General features: G+C 40.2%; 2 protein-coding genes and 1 long non-coding RNA gene across 4 annotated transcripts; 1 reads left to right on the top strand and 2 right to left on the bottom strand.

Moving 5' to 3' along the window:
* Positions 1-3,918: 3,918 nt before the first annotated feature.
* On the top strand, positions 3,919-7,079 carry s100z (S100 calcium binding protein Z). Its single transcript, XM_056403859.1, has 2 exons — positions 3,919-4,083; positions 6,136-7,079. The coding sequence occupies exons 1-2, from the start codon at positions 3,943-3,945 to the stop codon at positions 6,289-6,291; spliced, it is 297 nt and encodes a 98-aa protein (XP_056259834.1). The 5' UTR covers positions 3,919-3,942; the 3' UTR covers positions 6,292-7,079.
* A 1,228-nt stretch (positions 7,080-8,307) lies between these two features.
* Positions 8,308-11,470, bottom strand: LOC130186145 (uncharacterized). 2 transcript variants are annotated; one of them, XR_008830254.1, is made up of 4 exons: positions 11,382-11,421; positions 10,234-10,251; positions 9,357-9,444; positions 8,308-8,389 (listed from the first exon to the last, which is right to left on the bottom strand). It is a non-coding gene; the product is annotated as an uncharacterized LOC130186145 (long non-coding RNA). The 2 variants fall into 2 exon arrangements; XR_008830255.1 differs by lacking the exon at positions 10,234-10,251 and having other exon boundaries at positions 11,382-11,470.
* A 2,975-nt stretch (positions 11,471-14,445) lies between these two features.
* On the bottom strand, positions 14,446-18,476 carry crhbp (corticotropin releasing hormone binding protein). Its single transcript, XM_056402776.1, has 7 exons — positions 18,318-18,476; positions 18,120-18,213; positions 17,636-17,793; positions 16,888-17,098; positions 16,207-16,352; positions 14,929-15,046; positions 14,446-14,825 (listed from the first exon to the last, which is right to left on the bottom strand). Exons 1-7 carry the CDS (start codon positions 18,405-18,407, stop codon positions 14,671-14,673), a joined length of 972 nt encoding a protein of 323 aa, XP_056258751.1. The 5' UTR covers positions 18,408-18,476; the 3' UTR covers positions 14,446-14,670.
* Between the last annotated feature and the right edge of the window lie 1,139 nt (positions 18,477-19,615).

Below are 19,615 nucleotides of genomic sequence, written 5' to 3'. Positions count from 1 at the left end.
AGTTCAGATCAGGCTCAGTACAACGGAGAAGATGATCAGTCCGTTTCTCTGTGCAGGAAAAAACAAGAGGTTGAATCAAAGCTGAAGAATGTTATTTTAAATTAATAATTATCACAAATAATCAGTCAGTGATTTTCAGACTTAGATTCAGACCAGATTCCTCCACAACATTTGAGATGTGTGGAAGAGATAAAGAAGATACAGCCGCCACTTCTTCGTCCTGACTGTGTTCCCTTCTCCGCTTCAGGGTTTGTGACACCTCGTGTTAACAGTATACTGAAGGTATGAAAGGAGCACACCTCCAGGAGCAGAATCCTGTCAGGGCTCATCAACAGGTGCTGCATGGCCTCATCCACTCCAACAGTCTCTGCAAAGGTGGGAAGACAGAGTCCCCGGTGAGCTCGGTGCAGAACAGAGGAGCGGGAAAATCTGAGAATTCAGTGATGAGACAAAAAAACAAGAGTAAGAGTCTGCCGCCGTGCTAGCAGCTCTGTTCTTTCTGAGCTAAATGCTAATATCAGCATGCTAACATACTCACAATGACAATGCTAACATGCCAAAATGTCAGTGTGTTAGCATGCTAACGTTGGCTAATTAGTCCAACAGAAATCACAATGTCATTAGATTTGCAGATAAGTATAGGTGGGAAGTCAGAGGATCACCAAGGTTATTACAGTTCGTCTTCAGGGGAACATGAATGTCTGTAACAAAATGACAATCCATTGAATAGTTGTTGAGATATTTGCTTGTGTGGCTGATAAAATAGAAGGAAATGAATAGATTCATATAAATACAAATAATAACTAGTCATGCTTAAACTGTAAAGATAAGACAAGATAAGATAAGACAAACTTTATTGATCCCATAAGAACAGATCCAAAGAAAAGATAATCAACTTAAAATGACAAAGCTTGAATAATACACACATAAATTACGGATATCAAAAAATTGCACTTGAAATCCAGTGGTGGGTAAAGTGTCTTGTAAAATCCAGCTATTGCATCAAACACATAAAGTGTGTGTCTTACATTTAACTTACGCTGTAGCTGCTGATTTATACTTTACATTTAAGATTCAGCAGCAGTTAATGTAAACATTTCGCTGTTCTCTGAGTCACCTTCCCCGCACTGCAGCAGGACGTTTCCCCGCTCACATACAAAACACAGAACAAATGCATCATCTCCCATTGTCTTTGCAGTGACATTGAAGATACTGCGGAGGACCTGAGGGCCTCACGAGCGGATATAAAATCATACATCATCTGTCAGGTAGGCAGGAGGCGAGGTTTTTTTATCACCTTAAAGACCAGGACCAGGGCTTTAAAATCTCCTGTAAGAGACACACACACACACACACACACACACTCAGTGTTACTCATGTTTTGTGTTTGTATTTAAATGAATCTTGTGATAGCCTTGTGGTTGTTATTAATATTAATGTCATTTCTGCATGAACATGTTGAGTGCAGCTGTTCACCTCTAGAGGGTAGACATGTATCATTGAGATAAAGGCAGTAAATATGTCCTCAAATAAAAGATTAATACACATGTGATGGTGTAAAACACACAACAAGACTTTTCACATTATAATAAATTGTCTTTCTGGTAAATTATTTACTGTTTCCTGCAGAATATAATGTAAAAAAAATTCTGTGCAATGCATGCACTGAGGATCCACAGCTGATATCTAAAACATTATTTTGGATTCTGTTGAATCATTTTAAGAACATTTCAGTATTTGACGTGGTGTCACTGTGCGTCAGACGCTTCACGGTCCACAACACTGACTCTCAGCAGCTGTGAGGGGAAACTGTTTCATCACCTTAATAAATGGAAAGTTCTTCTCTGCGTTGCGGTGGCTGCTGGTGGAGGAAAAGTTGCAGACACACCTGACAACTACAACGTCCCCTCGGGCGTCGTCTTCGGGGGCTGCGGGCTGAATGGAGTGTTATTCTCTGCTGTCAGTTGTGACAGTCGGACACAAAATGACAAAGGATGAAGGAGGCGGCTGCTGCTGCTGCTAAAAATAAACCACTACAATATGAACATGGTGATTCTGAAACCTGATAGTGAAGAAAGAGTCACTGCAACATTTCTAATTCAACTTTATCAAAACCTGAATGACGTGAAACCAGTGGTTGATTTTGGGGCAGAAACATTTGTTGTGATTTTTTTTCATCATTATAAATTATACACATTGTGAAATAATAATATGAGCTAAAAGATTAAACAGGAGGATTAAAATTACACTGTATGTGTCACATTTGAATAAACAATCCCACATTTAAACAGAAAAGAGAGAGGGAGCAGAGTTAAGCTAGTTTCACCAGATTTATGGTTTCTTGTCAATATAATAAGGAACCAGCTGTTGATGTATTTTCTATGTGTTTTTACCACAATATTCACTTGCCAAACAACATTTGCTCATTTCTTTAAGGTTATGTTTCACATCACTTGGTTTATGTTAGAGAATAATGGTCTGGGCTAAAATACAGACATGGTCAAAGTGACTTCAAGCTTTATAAACGTCTATATGAAATCACTTCCTTCCACTCGACCTTAACCAAAGTGCTTTTGTTGCCTAAACTGAATCACATCTAGGATTCAGGTTGAGAACTCAAAGTCCTGCCGTCCAGTAGACGCCTTCGTATCACTTTCTACACTCAGATAAAAACAAATCTTTTACCTCAAAGGGTTTTTTGGTGAAATAAATCAGTAGTGTAGACCAGGGGTGTTTTTCCCGCCCTCCTATTTTGTCTTGTTGTTTTCCAATAAAGCAGAAATACACAAGAATATAATTCAGTGTTCATTAACTTGAAGTTTTGTTTTCCCTCTGTTTGTGATGTGACAGTGTGACACATATTTACTTTACAGAAACAATGTCTTCCAATTCAAATCAAGAGTTTTTGACCTGATACACTCGACAATAAGTCTCACAAGAACTCTGTAGTTATTATTGAAGTTCTTTTTCTAAATGTCAAATACAAGTGGTGTAATAAAAAAGGACACTGAAATGTAACGAAGTAGAAATGTTAAATTAAAATACTCAAGAAAAACTTCAAGTATGTTAAAAAAGTTTCACATTTCACAGCTTTTCTTTTCCGTCCACTTCTGTAAAAAGAAAACAAAGATGGAAACCTGTCGAATCCCCTGAGAGAAATACATCACAGTTCTCGTCCAGCTGATGTTTTCCCATGTGCCGTTTCTCATCCACCAACATTAACCACATCAGTAATAACGGGCTATAAGTGTCTAGAATAAAACAAAATGATGTCACCAGTTTATCACTCCTACAGTAACAGTGTTTTCCTGGGTCGTGCACTAAGATAACTGTATTTACACGTGACTTTAATCAGTAAAAACAGATATTAAAAAAAGGAAAAATGAGCTAAATGCACCTGTTACAGACACATTAAACAATTAGATCATCTTCCTTTCAGATACAGGAGAGATTTCTCTGACAGGTCTGAACCCATCCTCCCTCTGATGAAGTATTGCAGAGCGCTGGAGTCACTTCAGGGATGTCGGCTATCAAGCGATGTGGACACATGTGTGAAGGCCCACAGCACGGCTCAGGGTGTGATGAATACCCACGAGGCCCGCAGGGTTACACTGGTGCGCGTTTTGTTTTTCACTTAACAGCATTGATTAAAACCTGGAAAGGAAGACAGTTACCATGGGCGTCTCACCTGTGGAATTAATTATCAGCACACGGATAGAGGATGGCCCACACGGCCTCTCCTCACTTCCTGATAAACAAGCTGTGCCGCGGCGTCTCTCGTCACATTTGTGCAGGACTCTAACCAGGTAAGGACTCCTCTCCCACCGACAAACAATTAGTCCGTATGTGAATATTGTTCATTTGATTCAATTAAATGTGTTAAAACATAAAAACACTTCCTCCTTTTCAGGAAGCTGCAAGAGTTTCGATCCTTCCAGCAGAATGCCGAGCCAGCTCGAGGGTGCGATGGACGCACTGATAGCAGTTTTCTACAACTACTCTGGGAATGACGGAGACAAATACAAGCTCAACAAGGGCGAGTTGAAGCAGCTGTTGAACAGCGAGCTCACTGACTTCCTCACGGTAAAGTAGACTTTAACATTTTCTTTTCACCAGCGTCTGTTTGTCGGTTTCTTTGTTTGTCAGGAAGATAACGCAAAAAGAAAAAGTGCTGAGCTGATCTGCACCGAGCTCAGTGGAGGGAGGCTCAGGGGTCACGGACCAACTCCTGTATTTTGGGGCAGATCTGGATCATTCACTGTGAATTTGAAAAATGTTTTCAGATGACGTCCGGTGTGTGCTGTTTGACATCGGCCTCGATGGAGGTCTGATGCATCAGAACAGATATATGACCATCCTCACAGTGAGCATCCATTTTAATTACGGGGAATGTGTTGGTGCACCAGAGTGTGGCCGTTACATCTCCCTGTATTGGCTCAATTGATTAATTAATGACCAGTAGTGATCACGGTACTTTAACAATTAAGGATCTTGCTTCACTGGCTCAACAGTGAAATGAGATAACCCTGTTTTCAAATGATCCAAAAAAAGAAAAAAGAAAAAAGAAGAGCGCTCTGACCTTGTTCGAGGAAAATTGTTTTTCATCGATTGCTATCCTGCTGTCAAAGTGTAACTGCTGGTGGCTCTCGCAACAAAGCACTGTGGGAAATAAAGGATGTGGAGACAGAGATAGATAAGGGCATTTGTAATAAGCCCCAGTGTGTGTGTGTGTGTGTGTGTGTGTGTGTGTGTGTGTGTGTGTGTGTGACAGCAGCGTGTGCAAGCCTGAGATTTCAAATGATTGAGACCAACGTGTCAACCGAACGGCCGAGGCCTAAAACCTCCGATGCCTTCAGATACATATATATTTTCTCTTCACTTCTTGTCTTCCCTCATGTGGATGGGAAGCCTCAGGTGCTCACACATCATCATCATCATCATCATCATCATCAGTGGCCCATATCGCCTCCAAATATAGACGCCGCCATGATGTCATCACATCCCCGCGGGCTATAGTCTCCTCGGAGACCAACATTCACCCTCAGTTTCCTCTGACTGAAAACTTTGACACTTGGAAACCGCGTCCTGGTAGATTACTGTATACTTATGGTTTATTTTAGAAATGAGGTGGTTAATATTTAAAAGATGCTCCCCACTCTGAAACTGCTGGACAGCCATGTTTTATTTTTTGTTTACCGGTACTTTAAATTACTCTCTATTATTAATTTATTTTTTATTTACACCGCTTTTTAGTTTAAATTAAACTCATTTATTTTATCAGGTCAAAGGAGACGATTTGACAAACATTATTCAAGACTTCATGAAGTGTGAAGTTGTTGAAAAATAATTTTGAATTCATAGTTTTTTAAAATAAATTGACAGATTAAGTGTTGCTTCATGATTTGAGGAAATTCTAGTGCTTTTATAATTAAATACACCATTGAAACTCCACTGAGTTGGTTAAACTGTGCTGTCACAAAGCTAAAACAAGGCTGGTTGGTTGAAATGTTGAGAAATTTACAATTATTTATATTTATTATTATTATTTTATTATTACTTCTTATACTTCCTTTACAAGTCAAATTTATCTTGATGCTGATAACGATGGCGAGGGCAGACCTGCAGGATTTATCTCAGTGTCTGTGGTTTCTCAGCTCTGACACAAACTAACTCTCGCGCTTGAACGTAGCTTTGAGTCTTTTTGACCATTAAAAATCACAATGCAAAAGTTCTCTGGTGATATTCACCTAATGAAGTGTTTGCCTTCAGTGTGGAGTTTTAATTTCAACCTTTGGCTTCAGCGACGGCCACAACATAAAGATCACGTTGCCCCGTGAGACGGCGGGGAAGGAGAAGCCATGTCTTGTTTCTCAATCCTGGAGGAAACGACCAAAGCAATAAATGTCGAGTGTGATCAGCTGCAGCTCATGGGTCATTTAACAGCAACATCACTCTGCTCTCCACCGGACACAGTCAACACTAAACTCCAATAGCAATCAAACGACGACACGAGTGTTGCTCATCCTACATGTTTCCTGTATCTTGACCTACGTCTGTATGTGTTGAAGGCAGCTTTAATTGCTCAAACAGGAATACAGTGTCCGTCACATAACATCCTCTGTGTTTTGTTTCCAGTCTCAGAAGGATCCGATGCTGGTGGAGAAGATCATGAACGACCTGGACTCTAACAAAGACAACGAGGTGGATTTCAATGAGTTTGTTGTGTTGGTGGCCGCCCTGACCGTCGCCTGCAACGACTTCTTCCAGGAGCAGAAAAAGAAGAGCAAGTAGACGTCTGCACGAAAACCATCTGGAAACCAAACTGTAAATTTTTCCAAATGTCACCACAGTGAATGTCGCATCAGTTGAACAAGTTGTTTTAGCATCTCCCACAGTACAGGATAATGAATGTAACATATATGAACGTAGACACTCACCAAAGTTCAGCCTGGAGCTGTTAAACAATGACGTTGTGATCTCGCACCAAGCTTGTTTAACCCAAGTTATAGTCATTTTTGTAGTAAAGTGCTGTTAGAAACAAGAAAACACAAAGACACCCTTTCCTAAATCTTCCATGGCGTTGTCATTGTAACTTTTTTCCCACCTTGTTTTATCCCAGACTTTCACAGTTTCACAGTAAAAACTCCTCTCGTCTAGTTTTCCCTGTGAAAAACAGCATAGAACGATCACGACTGCCGATAATTTAGTTGCATTCACCTTTAAAAAGACACCTGCGTCGTCTAAAACTGTCTCCGAATCATCCGTCATCATTTTTCTTACAGTTTTCTGCCCCAGCTGACGCCCCAGCCGAGACCCTCCGTCTCGTTCGATTATAAATGTCAAATGTTAAATATCTAATATTTTCCTTTTGAGTCATTGTCAGAGCCTGAAGGTGCAATTACTCAGAGACATTTCTGTGCCTTGTCAGTCTCTGTTGCCCAAGAAGAAACATTTTTTCCCCTCATGCTGATCCAAAGTTAGACTCGTCAGGATTGATACTGAATACTGAACTCAGTGATGAAGATTATGAATGTTCACGGTCTGTAACAGTTAATGCTTTCCTGCCATGTTTAGAAACATTCACCTCCTGTAATGAATGAATCACAGCCACTGAAGACTCTGGGCAACATCATGTAAAAACTAAATAAAAACTATGGTAAATAAAATCTTCCTGGGATACAATAAGTTGTAATGTACTGTATGTTTAGGCATGTGCAGGTATTCACATCCTTTAAGTACCAATACAATAATACAGGGGGAAAGTCCTGCATCCAAAATACTGCCCATGTAAAAACAAAATACTGAATTTTAGATATTAAAAAAGGAAACTGAAGCAAAATTAAAAGTTTTTTCTGCAGAAAAATGGCCCCTGTTACTGATATATAAGACATTATTAGGTTGTTAATGCATCAATGCATCTGTTGTAGCTGGTTGAGGTGGAGCTAGTTTTGACTACAGTCAGGTCGTCCAGTGGTTCAGGTTCAGCCCTCATTAAGACTCAGATTTCTTGTGAAGGGTCACAATCCCAAAACGAGCCAATGTTGTGCATTTGATCAGTTTATGTGAAATCTGAAAACGGATTAATAATTAGGTCGATAGCTGGTTAAACAGTTATCCTCTGAGATGCAGTGGAGGTAAAAGTACATGCAGCTCAAAATAGCTCACAGTACAGTACTTTCCAAAGCTGTGTGTGTGTGTGTGTGTGTGTGTGTGTGTTCCCAATATGCACTGGCCACCTGCGTCCAGCAGCATCAGCCTATCTCTCACACACACACACACACACACACACACACACACACACACACACACACACACACACACACACACACACACACACACACACACACACACACGTCTTCCCCCTCGAGCAGAGATGCTGATACTCTCACCTTGGGAAGGACAGAAGTGCAGACTGAAGCTGTATTTTCTAAGGGTTTTCCTCTGCACGTCCCCTCGTCCCAAAATACCAAACCAGACAGTTAATTAGCGATGACATTCTCGGTTGTGACGTGGAGGAAAATTACTGAAGCAAAAATACAGTTGCTTTCATACGCGCAGATGGTGCTTGCACAAGTCCTCACCGTTACAATGCAATTTGTGTGTGATTGGCTGTAATGGAGCAGGATAATCACGCTGTCTCCCATGGGAAGATGCCATGCAGCAATTATGCTTTTTTCTTTTTGTTCAATTTTGAAAAAGGTTGCAATCAATCATAAGTGTCATTTGATCATTTTTAAATGTGGATATTTATACCCCCCCCCCCCCCCCATTTCCACAGAAACTCTTCAAAAAAGAAATTTCACTGTGATTGCAACAGTTTATTTCCTGTGAAGCATCATGTTTTCAGCAGACGTTTGAGTCATCGGTCGTGATCATCTCTCATCGTTTCCTGTAACAGTATCATCATAAAGGCCCGTTAGTGTGGCGATTAACAAACAATTTAAATGATAGAAGCAAAACTAGGTGCAAACTGAGTTTGATAAGCAGATTCTTCTATGTTTGTTTTACAAATAAAATATCATTATTAAGTTTCTGTTATTTTGTATCAGAAACCAAAGGGAGACCAGAAACACTGACACTGACAAAGAGGAGGATGATGGGATATCATGGGATATGATTGAAATAAAAATTAAAGGCTGAGGTGGAAAAGAAGCACAAAAAGCCGAGAGAAGGCTGATTAAGGATTGAATTAGACAGAAAGACAGCTGAGTCTGGAGATGTTTTATATTCACTAACACATAAGTCAACATTTCTATATAGGGTTGTTTATATCTAAAGGTTTCCAGGACAGTTTCTCCTCACTTCAAGTGTCACTCGTCCGAATGTCGCCGCTACCTGCGACGAATGTCTTTAAAATACGCCTGGAGCCCTTATCTCCCACATGCTGTCTTTTCCCTCGTTTCGTCACTTTGTGCGTCACTGTTTGTGTCATAACTCCTCATTAGGAGTGACCTGTATCTGTGTGCTTACAGTATGTAAAGCCTCAGCTGATGACGGGGAGAGTGTAAATTGAGTGGAAATTGAATGTGATGAGAACCGTGCTCCACCAATAAAAATTATAATAACATAAAGGAAATAATAAAGATATCATGTGATAAATCAGACAGGGCGTATAAATTAAATACCATACAAGGAAATAAAAGAGAAAAACTTGTTCAGAAAAGATGCTGTTTTCAACATTTAACAATCATCCTCTTTTAAACTTAAGCTTCGAACACCTGGACATGAAGAAACACGGGAATCTGAACCCAGATACAAACAATGGAAACAGGTCGAGTGTCATGAAAAGAGACTTTACTCCTCAGTAATTTTCAGAAGAAAAGGGTCAGTTTTCTTTCGGAGCGACGGACACTGACCTTGTTAAAATAGCCGTGGATGCAGGCAGAGGTGAAGGACTTGTACACGGTTGTTGGTCTGACGGAGGTAATAACATCCAGGACCTCGCTGAGGAATCAGACAGGGATAAGATAAAGATCTTTAGAGGACACTTGCGTTGAGACACAACAGTGACAGGATTGCACTGAACAAAAATGAGTCTTTAATGCAGGAAATGGCAGAAACACACCCTTATAGCAAAGACAAAGTATTAATGAACTGTAATTAATTATAGTTTACAAAGTGTGCATGTTTTTACACACTAATATATCTATGGTATATCTATGTGCACTGCAAAAACGTATATTCTAAAACAATTAATTCTTATGACTTGGTCTCAAAATAACACAGTTACTGGTGAAGTATAGTTTAACTTGTACTACTTATATCATTAATGCTCTAACTATGAAATCAGCACATCCAAAGTAGCACACACCTATATTTTAATAGCATAAAGCTTTTATTTGCAGTATGTTTAAAGTCAATATGGCAAAGTATATTTAACAAATGCTCTAAGGCACATGAATGATCTGCCAATTATTTATTTTAATTAATGCCCTTCTACATTTTACTTTCCATCTTAACACGGTGCGAGATGTGAGTTGTCACACGGATTATCGTTGTATTTCTGAACACCGTTTAGTAACAGATGGAGCATGATCCTATTATGAAGCACAGCACGTGAGGATGACAGATTTTCCACAGCAGCTTGCTTTACCCTGGAAAACGGTGTGGTCATCCCTCAGGGGATGACGACAACACACCGGTGAAGAATGTCTTCGTGCAGCCCCTGATGGGCAGTGTACAGCCTGATCTCTCTTTGCATCACGTATGATGCCGCCTGTGATTCATACTCACATGTATGATGTTCACAGTCTGTAACAGAGATGAGAAAGTAAAACTAAATATATATATAATATATTATGGTAAAACTTGTCACATTTGAGCACAAACAGTATAATAAAAGATTTCTTTACACAAATGTTTCTTCATTCTTTCACTTGACCTTTTTAGTCTCTTGTTTTTATAGATAACGTACAGGTTGGTTAAAACTATGACTTATACTCCCAGCCTTTACACTGACTCATGAATAATTACAAGTGAAAATATTAGGATTGTGTTTGAAAGAGTAAACCCAAAATGGAGGACCTGGAAAACATGGCATCAAGGTCTTCATGTTTATACATTTGCCATTAAAGCAGTTGTCTTTAAATGTTGTTGTCGGTTTTGAGCTAAATGCTAACACTCACAGTGAGAATGCTAGCATGCTGATGCTTTCAGGCTTAATGTTTACATATGTTGACCATCTTAGTAAAAACAAAACCAAAAAAAACACCATTCAATGAGTAAATATTCAAGTAATTTCAAAAATATATTTGCCAAGGAAAAGAAAGTGGTGAAATAGAATTAATACAAGCCGACATGGTGATAGCTACATTTGCATTTAGAGCAGTTCTCTTAAAACAGGAGTCTACAGCCATGCTAGCAGCTCCTACATGCTAACACTCACAGTGAGCTGATGCTAGAATGCTAGCTGATGCTAGCTGATGTTTTCGTGTTTAGCATGTTCACCATCATGGTTTAGCATTTTAGCATGCTAACGTTTGCTAATCAACTTAATGTTTGCTGATGCTAGAATGCTAGCTGATGTTTTCAGGCTTAATGTTTAGCATGTTCACCATCATGGTTTAGCATTTTAGCATGCTAACGTTTGCTAATCAACTTAATGTTTGCTGATGCTAGAATGCTAGGTTATGCTGGCTGATGTTTTCAGGCTTAATGTTTACCATGTTCACCATCATGGTTTAGCATGATAATTAGCACTAAACACAAAACACAGCTGTGGCTGATGGGAATGACACTATTTTTGCAGATATTAAACCAAAGTAGTGACAAATTGTTTTCTTGAGGGGAACATGAATGTCTGTGCTAAACTTTATGAATCCATCTGTTTCTTCAGTCTGGACCAAAGTGGTGGATTGAGCAGACATTGTTATAATGATTACCTCAGTCCACAGTCCGGTTCACTGTCCTGTCTCTGTCCCTTCCTTCAGTCATTACCATGCTCTGTCCACTAGATGCCCTCAGACTTTCCTACCTGTCCAGTCACCTGACTCCTACCTATACCTGCCCTGCAGTAACCCCTGATCACCTGATCTCCCCCGCCCACTTACACACCTGTTCCCATTTCCACATGAGCCCTGTCAGTATTTATATCAGCTTATATCCATGTCCTCTCCATGTTGCTTATGTAAGCTTGTTGGAAAACTCCTATTTCCTGTTTAAGTCACCTGTACCTGTGTTTTGACCTACTGCCTTCTTTTGTACCTGTCTGCCAGTCTTGTCCTTTGGACCCTGTTGCCTGAATATTGTAAAGTTAGATTTATGGCACTAGCATAAAAGGTGAGCAAATTTTTCTTAATCTGCAATTAAAAAAAACACCATTCAACAAGCAGATATTCAAACATTTACATATTATACAAAAGTCTTTCCTAAAAAAAAAAACAAACATTGAAAATTACTTGTATTAAACAGACAGTGAGTATAGTATGTCATCAAAACAACAAACATTTCTGCTTAAAAACTGGTTCCTGAATGTGAACGTGTGAAATATTGAGTCTGTATCTGCTCTGAGCTCCTGCTGAGTGATCGACAAATTATTGATAATTTTCTCTCTCAGAAAGGCCAGATTGAAATGTCATGCTTGATTTTCTTAATCTGTAGAGTAATAGAGGAGTTCAGTAGAACCATCATCATTACAATCAACCTGTCAGTTCACAGCACACTTCCTGCAAGCGTCAACTGTTTCAATGAATAAAAGGATGTAAAGTGGTCACAGCAGAGCTTGGGACCGGACTTCTGCTGAGTGTGTGGAAGACATATACTGTATAACTGTGGATTAATCCGCCACTGAAAATAGTCCCCAGCAAATGCATTCTTATTTGAGCAGCATTTGTGCTATGGAATACAATTTCTACCACAGGAAAAATTATGCAAGCTTTATTATTTAACCCATTACAGCACTGAGAAATTAAAGAACTGTCCCTTTAGACAGCTGCACAGCTGCTTTTCTTCCCCTGTACTATTCACATTCAAATTAGTGAAAGACCACTGGAGGTGTTTATCACTACAAATGTACACACACACACACACACACACACACACACACCACACACACACACACACACACACACTGATTTTTCCTGGAAAGACAAGTGTCATCATCACATGCTCGTTCGTCACCAGCTGTGGCTGCAGGTGTCTGTCAATGATAATACACCTGCGGGCCTTTAATCACTGGTCGCCCCATTGGTTTGTGCCATTCAAGACATTATTTTCAGAGATATCTCCTGCTGTTCTCTCTGCAGTGACAGTGAGCGGTGTTTTATAGGGGGGGGGGGGGGGGGTATGATTAAGTTAATGATGATGATGATGACTCTTATATAAGCAGGTGGAGATAATGATAACTGGGACTCAGATCATCTCCATGTCATGAATCAGGTGAGTGACAATGTTTTAAGAAGCCTAGAGAACAACGACCTGTGACCTGTGCCAATACTGTCACTGGAAAAAAAAACATAGTGACACACATGAAGTCAACAGTCCATTGGCTGTGATTACATCATCACTGTCATATCTCCTTCATTCCCCGTCTTTCCTGCTGTTTCCCTTGTGTTTCTTGTTTGTCCCCAGTGGAGGTCGAGCGGGTCATCGACTAATCATCGCAGGTATGATCCCCGGCTCCTCAAGTCCGTGTCTCAATACCCTGAACCCCAAATTGCTCTGGATGGTTGTTCCACCAGTGTACGATGTATGTATGTATGTATGTATGTATGTGGGGGTGAGTGAATGTGGCAAATATTGTGAAGTGCTTTGAGCGGTCGATACAACTAGAAAAGCGAACAGCCTTATATAAGTGCAGTCCATTTACCTTCTATAAATAGATTTCATGGTGGTGCCAGGAGACCGCCAAGGTCATCCGGACACATCGTCTGCGAACCTTGGAAGTCTGTAACAGATTTTATGACAGATATTTCAATAGTAGATGTTGAGCTATTTTACTGGAGGAAAAGTCAAAGGATCAACAAGGTCAGCATACAGGGATCAACAATGTCCGTACAAACTGTCATGGCAACCCAACCATTAGCTGTTGAGGTGTTTCAGGCTGAACTAACGTGGCGGACCAAGCAACGGTCAGACTAACCAGCCATCACAGAGATAGTAGCTGTCACTCAAACCCCTTCATTCATTTCTAAATTTGCCTTTAAACTTCTTTAACCTGAGTAAGAATCGGCCTCATTTCAGTACGCTACTGAACAAATCGAAAACAGAGCTGTCTGGGAAGGTGGAGCAATAAATACCTCCCATATGTGTCCCTCCACTGAAACTGATGAATTGAAAGTAATTTAATGCAGCAGTGAACAGAACAGACAGGGATAGTTGCAGGAAGTGGTGAATATCCTATTTATAGATATACATTTATAGAAAATATGTAGAAAAATAAACATGCTTTCGTGTCACAAACAGAACAGAAAAATAAATGAGAACGCAACATCAGTGTAGATTTATTTTCATTTGCCACTGCTCTGTTTTGGTGTGTGGTCTATTCTGATGAGACTCAAGTCCATTACAGGAACATGAAGCTTTTGTGAAGTGCAGAATGACACCTGGAGACACTTGAATGATCCTTGTGGGAAGTCTTGTTTACATGCTGTTTAGTGCAGCGCTGCTGTGCACAGCAGAAATAAGAGCAACACCACAGTTGAGTGCTTTGTCATGCAGAATAATTTTATTACAAAAAGGTTTTTATACAAATTTAACTGCGTAATGGCAATGAAATGCTTGTTATATATAACACTTGACCTTTCACCCTCCACGTCACCTGCGGCAGGAAATGACTCTTCGTGTATCGTTCGGCAAAAATAATCAGAAGGTAACATTCATTTTTAGCACCATTCCTTTTCAAGAATGTTGACTGTGAACCCGTACGTAACATAAAAACATCATCTTAATAAATACACGTATTGTACACAAAGCAAAAGTAAAAACAAAAGCAGTTCCACCAAACACAAAAGTGATGAAGCTTTATTCAGCAACAGACAACTAAAAAAAAAAGAAGAAACAAACAAACAAACCAAAAAAAGGCGGGTGAATTTTGTAGTTTTAAATATGATAATATCTCTGCGACTGTGTATATTTTATTCTTGACCGGGTGGATCTGATGCTTTTAATAAAATAATTTAAAAAATGTTTGCAGTCAAATGATACACCTGTCACTTTATGATCCTGCAGGGATCAGGTGTTGAAGCAGAAATCCTCCACGTTGTTGAGTTTGATGGTCTGAAGTTCCTGGCTGTCCAGTAGCCGGTAGCTGAAAGACACTCGGTTGACAAACTTCCCGCTGGACACCATCCTCACCACCGTGTTGTCACAGCCGATCTTCATGTGAGCTGCAGGAGGGCGAAGAACGAAGAGTAAGAGTCAGTTTGTATGATGAGAAGGAAAGGAAAGAAGGAAGTAAGGAAGGAAGGAGGGAGATCAATGTGTGCTCACTGGGGCCAGTGAAGGAGATGCAGAGGTCTGTGATGGGCAGCAGCTTCGATGTGTCGATGCCATTTCCTCCCAGCAACTGCACGAAATCTCCAGACTCTGCACATCCAGGCATGGACCTCTGTGGACACCAACACATGGCTTTTTAACACCTGGCAAATACTTTACTTCAAAAGGAGTCAGTTGGAGTGACATTCAGGTTATCACAGTGAATTCATTTAACTGCTCCAGGGTCTATGTTACAGAAAAATACAGGTGAACACAATCAAAATTTAATCTAATAATGATGTTTTAGACACATTCAACGCTTTTGACATCATATTATTCCTCTTCTGATTAAAACAACCCATCTTCGCACTTTCTGGACAAGCAGCCTCATGCACTCACTCTCCTCTTCATTCAACAGCTTCATCGGTCACTTCTTCAAAACGCTTGAGACGACTTGTGCTTATATTCGCAAGGAAAATACAAAGTATAGCTTTTATGATCCTGAAACCCTGTAAAAATGTTACGGAGCAGCTCTTCAACCTCTAACATTAAACCTGCATGAACTGATTTTTTTAGCCACTCGGGGGCAGCAGAAACAAGCTTTAAACACCACACGAATATATAAAAGTTTGAAGTTTAAGTTGCTTATTTAATTTAATCCAAATCCAGTATTCGCTCTCTTTTAGCTCAGTGTTTGGTCTCCAACCAAAACAACGAGCTAAAAGATGCTAAAAAAGCTCTGCAGAGCTGGAGAGAGCTGCAGGGTTAGGGTGTTAGCTCTCTGTGGGTCGGCTGATATGAGCCAAATTCACATTTTCACACATTTCATTTCATCCATTGTTGATGTAACGTGTTGATTTTGGACCTGTTGTGTTGAACAGGTGTGAGCAGGTGTTATTATTATTATTTACTTCTGCATTTCTAAAGCATCAACACAATTATGATATTTTGCAAAAAAACCGGAGTGAGTTAAAAGTAAACTAATCATGACAGAAATTATAATGTGAACCGAGGGCAAAGAATATAAATACACACATGCAAGAACTGTACTTAACGTTCTGGTTTTAAAGGGTCAGTTCACTCAAATCACAACAATAATTTTGAATGCACCAATTTTTCCTGAAGGTGAATACTAAAATGTAACTGAGACATTGTTTCTGGAAAAGACACATTACTGTTGTGTTTTCCTCGTGTTATTTCTCTCTGTTTTTAGAATCATGAACAAACACAGAGAGGAGACGAATCAAGAGCAGTGAGGTCACATTAAAGCAGATGCTACACCTTCTTTCTCACCTTGGGGAAGTCGTTGTAGTGTCCCAGGCTGAACTCTGAGATCTCGATCGCCACTGGGTAAATGATGGAGAAGCTGCAGTTCCTGTGCTGCTGCGGGATCACCATTGTGTAACTGCCCTCTGGTGACTGGGAGATGACATTACAGGCTGCGAAGAGACGAGGAGGGATGTTCGATGGATTCTCAGGTGGAAGCAGAGGAACACACACACACACACACACACACACACACAGCCAGGACCGTGGGCCAACACGAATCATTTATATAGAAGAAAATAGTTATAGTTTTATTTCTGATGATTAGAATTTATTTGTAAAAATCTAAATAAGTGTTCGATGTATTTAACTGACTGAAACTAACTTTGCTTTTTTACAGAATTTACATCTGGTATCATGACTTTAAATGATAATTTTGAAAAATCCTCACACAGGTCGAGTAGAAAACTAATCTGAGATTCAGTTTTGCCTTTTTCTTACATGTTACTGCAAGACTTCACTCAGTGTGCCATGTGGTCATGGTGCAGATCCAGAAACACAGAGATGACAAGCTGTCCCCCGTTGGTGCACTTGATGACTACAGCACCCTGCTGGGCTCGTGTCATCACCACAGACTCGCACATTCATCGCTGCACAAATGGACTGAAATCATGTTTCCACTTTACCAGTGTGACAGCTCATACTCACGGAAAGGGTTGATGTGCTTCCTGACCGTCAGGGTGAAGCTGCTGCCGGCGCTGTGAATGCGGAAGAAGACCATGGCCACGTTCTGAGAGGAGCGCACGCTTCTCCTCAGCGAGCCGGAGTCGCAGTAATCCACGTAGCGCTCGTACAGAGGCAGTGGGTGATCCTGGGAGCTGGGGAACTTCTCTCCTTTCATCACCCAGCCGTCAAACACCTTCATGGGACACAGTGAGAGGGAGAAGCTGAAAGTCAGACATGATTTCTGCAAGGTTTTGCTTAAAGTTTAAATGAACTGTATGTGGAAATATTCGCTCTGTGGGAGAGGAATTGAACATCATGATAGGTTCAGCACGTAGAGAGCATCAGCATGCAACCATGAAGGAGGGTTTTAAAAGGCAGGTCACCTAACGTAAGCAGGTTTATATGCAGTTGCCTTATGTTAAAGGAGCTTTTGTCTAATCAGGAAGTTTCTAAGCTTAGCAAGTTAACTGAGCGCAGTGTTTGGTGGCTTGAAAACAAACACAGCCTGTACCAGAAAAACAGAAGCTAACTCACACTCCATCACCAGTGAATATACAGAACATTATATAACAGACCTAAGACGTTTCTATGCAACAGGAGCTAATGATTTATACTTAAATAAAACATCATTTAAGTTGATAACAGCTTCATTAGATGCTGTTTCACACCTGATGAAGGTGACGTTTTTATCATAAGGAAGAGGAAAATGTTGTTGCAGTTGTTAGTTTACCGTGATGAAGTCTCCCGCCCTGCAGTCGATGTCCACACTGTCGTAGTCCACAGTGATCACCTCAGTGGGCTCTGCCATGAGGAAAGCAGCACAGCTGAGCTGAGGATGCTCCGCTGTGAAGGTGAACTGACCCTCCACCGCCACCATGTCCAGACAACCTGAGAGACACACACATTCACATGTGGATGCAGTTGTACAGAAGAGAACAGCAGACATAAGATGTATTCTCATGATACTTAAATAATAATGATTGTACTATAATTTTTTTCCTTTATTGTCCCTTCCTTCTTTCCTTCTCTAATCTCTATATTCATGAATTTCACAACATTATAGCAAATTTAAATTAGAAACAACTGAGTCCTATGTTTTTATTTTCTTTATAATATAATATGGATTAAAGACAGTGAATGTGACAGAAATAAATGCAAATTTATTTTTAAAAGCTAAAGATAAAAAGCTACAGCCTATGTTTTATATGACTTACGTAAAGGTCGGCGATACATCAACTCCTCAGGTATTTCTCTCTTGAGTTCCGAGTTGAAAAATGAATATAATTCATCTTTTGAGATCTCGTTGTTCTGCAGCGGGAGAAAGTGTAAAGTTTAACAACAGGAGCTTTTCCGCTGTGAATCTTATAAAAGAGCCGGTTCAAAGTTATGATGAAGTATTCTCTGACACTCACCTCGATATATCTGGAGTCTCCCTTGAGGACGGACAGGCACAGCACCAGGAAGAAGAGCTGCTCTCGGAAAGTGCGCTCCATAACGCGCATCTCTGTGTGGAAGGCGGCGCACCTGAGCGGAGAAAGTCTGAGCTGCGCTGCGACCTGCGCCGCTTTTTATAGGAGCAAGTTCTGTAACGACCCACCGACATGGTCGCTGTCACACACCGTGGACCGACACCCCCCCCACCCCCCCTCTCCCCTCACCCTCCCCTCCGGTGCCCTCCATTGCCCAGCCAATTGCGCGGTTGTGACGAGAGCAAGGATGGACAGGTTGAGAGAGAGAGAGAGAGAGAGAGAGAGAGACAGAGAGAGAGAGAGAGAGAGAGAGAGAGACAGAGAGAGAGAGAGAGAGAGAGAGGTGGGCAGATGAAACCTCACAGACATCAGAGGTCATCTTACCTCAGACTCTCTCAGGGATCATTAATCTGCTGATCCGTGATAAAAACTTATTTTAATGTCACTTCACTCCATTTTCAATTTCACCTGTAATTTCTCTATTTTTCTAGGTAAAAAAAAAAAAAAAAATCTGGACAGATTATTGATTGATTGATTGATTGATTGATTGATTGATTGAGCAACACAGTTCCAGTCCACAGTCATGTTATTATAGGCTGTCCAACCAAAGGGTTCAGCTGAATCTGAATTTCACATTTAAAGCAAAACAACCACTTACAGAAGCTTAATGTGAGAAAATGTTAATCATAATAATGTTTTTTTTTTTTTTTACATAAATCTTAAATATCTAAAATTGCATGACAGCTGAGGAAACTGGGTAAATGATCATGTGATCATTTATAAAGTTTAAAAAAACTTCCTAGTTGTATCTATAAAATTCATCAGGCATCAGCTAAGTTTACATCATGGGGCCATAATGAAAACAAAGTCTGGTATTAATAACAATGTTTTTACTCTTTCACAGTTTTTATCATTAGCATACGTGTGGCTAACAAGGGTCAAAGGTCAAGGTGTATTTATCGTTATTCCTCTCCATCTGTATGCAGCACTGACAGCTGCAGTGAACACAATGAAGAAAGAAACAGATAAATAAAGTAAAATACTGAAAGATTCAAGTTCTGCTTATTATTAGTCAAGTTCATTTTATTTCTATATCCCAAAATAACAAAAACATAACATAAAAAGCTATTTACTGTATACAGCTACACTATATGTCGCCATCTATAATTACAGCCTTGGTTTGGATGTGAAAAGCGCAGATGAGGAAGAGGAGAGGAGATGTAGGATGGACGTGGAGGGTG

This window comes from Seriola aureovittata, chromosome 18, assembly GCF_021018895.1.
Source record: "Seriola aureovittata isolate HTS-2021-v1 ecotype China chromosome 18, ASM2101889v1, whole genome shotgun sequence".
NCBI classification, from domain to species: domain Eukaryota; kingdom Metazoa; phylum Chordata; class Actinopteri; order Carangiformes; family Carangidae; genus Seriola; species Seriola aureovittata.
Note: the sequence above shows the minus strand (reverse complement) of the source record. Positions and strands in the feature narration are given on the sequence as shown.

Coding starts and splice junctions, on each gene's coding strand:
- s100z (XM_056403859.1), top strand. CDS start 3,943: ATGCCGAGCCAGCTCGAGGGTGCGATGGACGCACTGATAGCAGTTTTC. Junction 4,084..6,135: donor AGCTCACTGACTTCCTCACG/GTAAAGTAGACT, acceptor TTTTGTTTCCAG/TCTCAGAAGGATCCGATGCT.
- crhbp (XM_056402776.1), bottom strand. CDS start 18,407: ATGCGCGTTATGGAGCGCACTTTCCGAGAGCAGCTCTTCTTCCTGGTG. Junction 17,794..18,119: donor GATGTATCGCCGACCTTTAC/GTAAGTCATATA, acceptor TGTGTCTCTCAG/GTTGTCTGGACATGGTGGCG. Junction 16,353..16,887: donor GAAGCACATCAACCCTTTCC/GTGAGTATGAGC, acceptor GTCTCTTCGCAG/CCTGTAATGTCATCTCCCAG.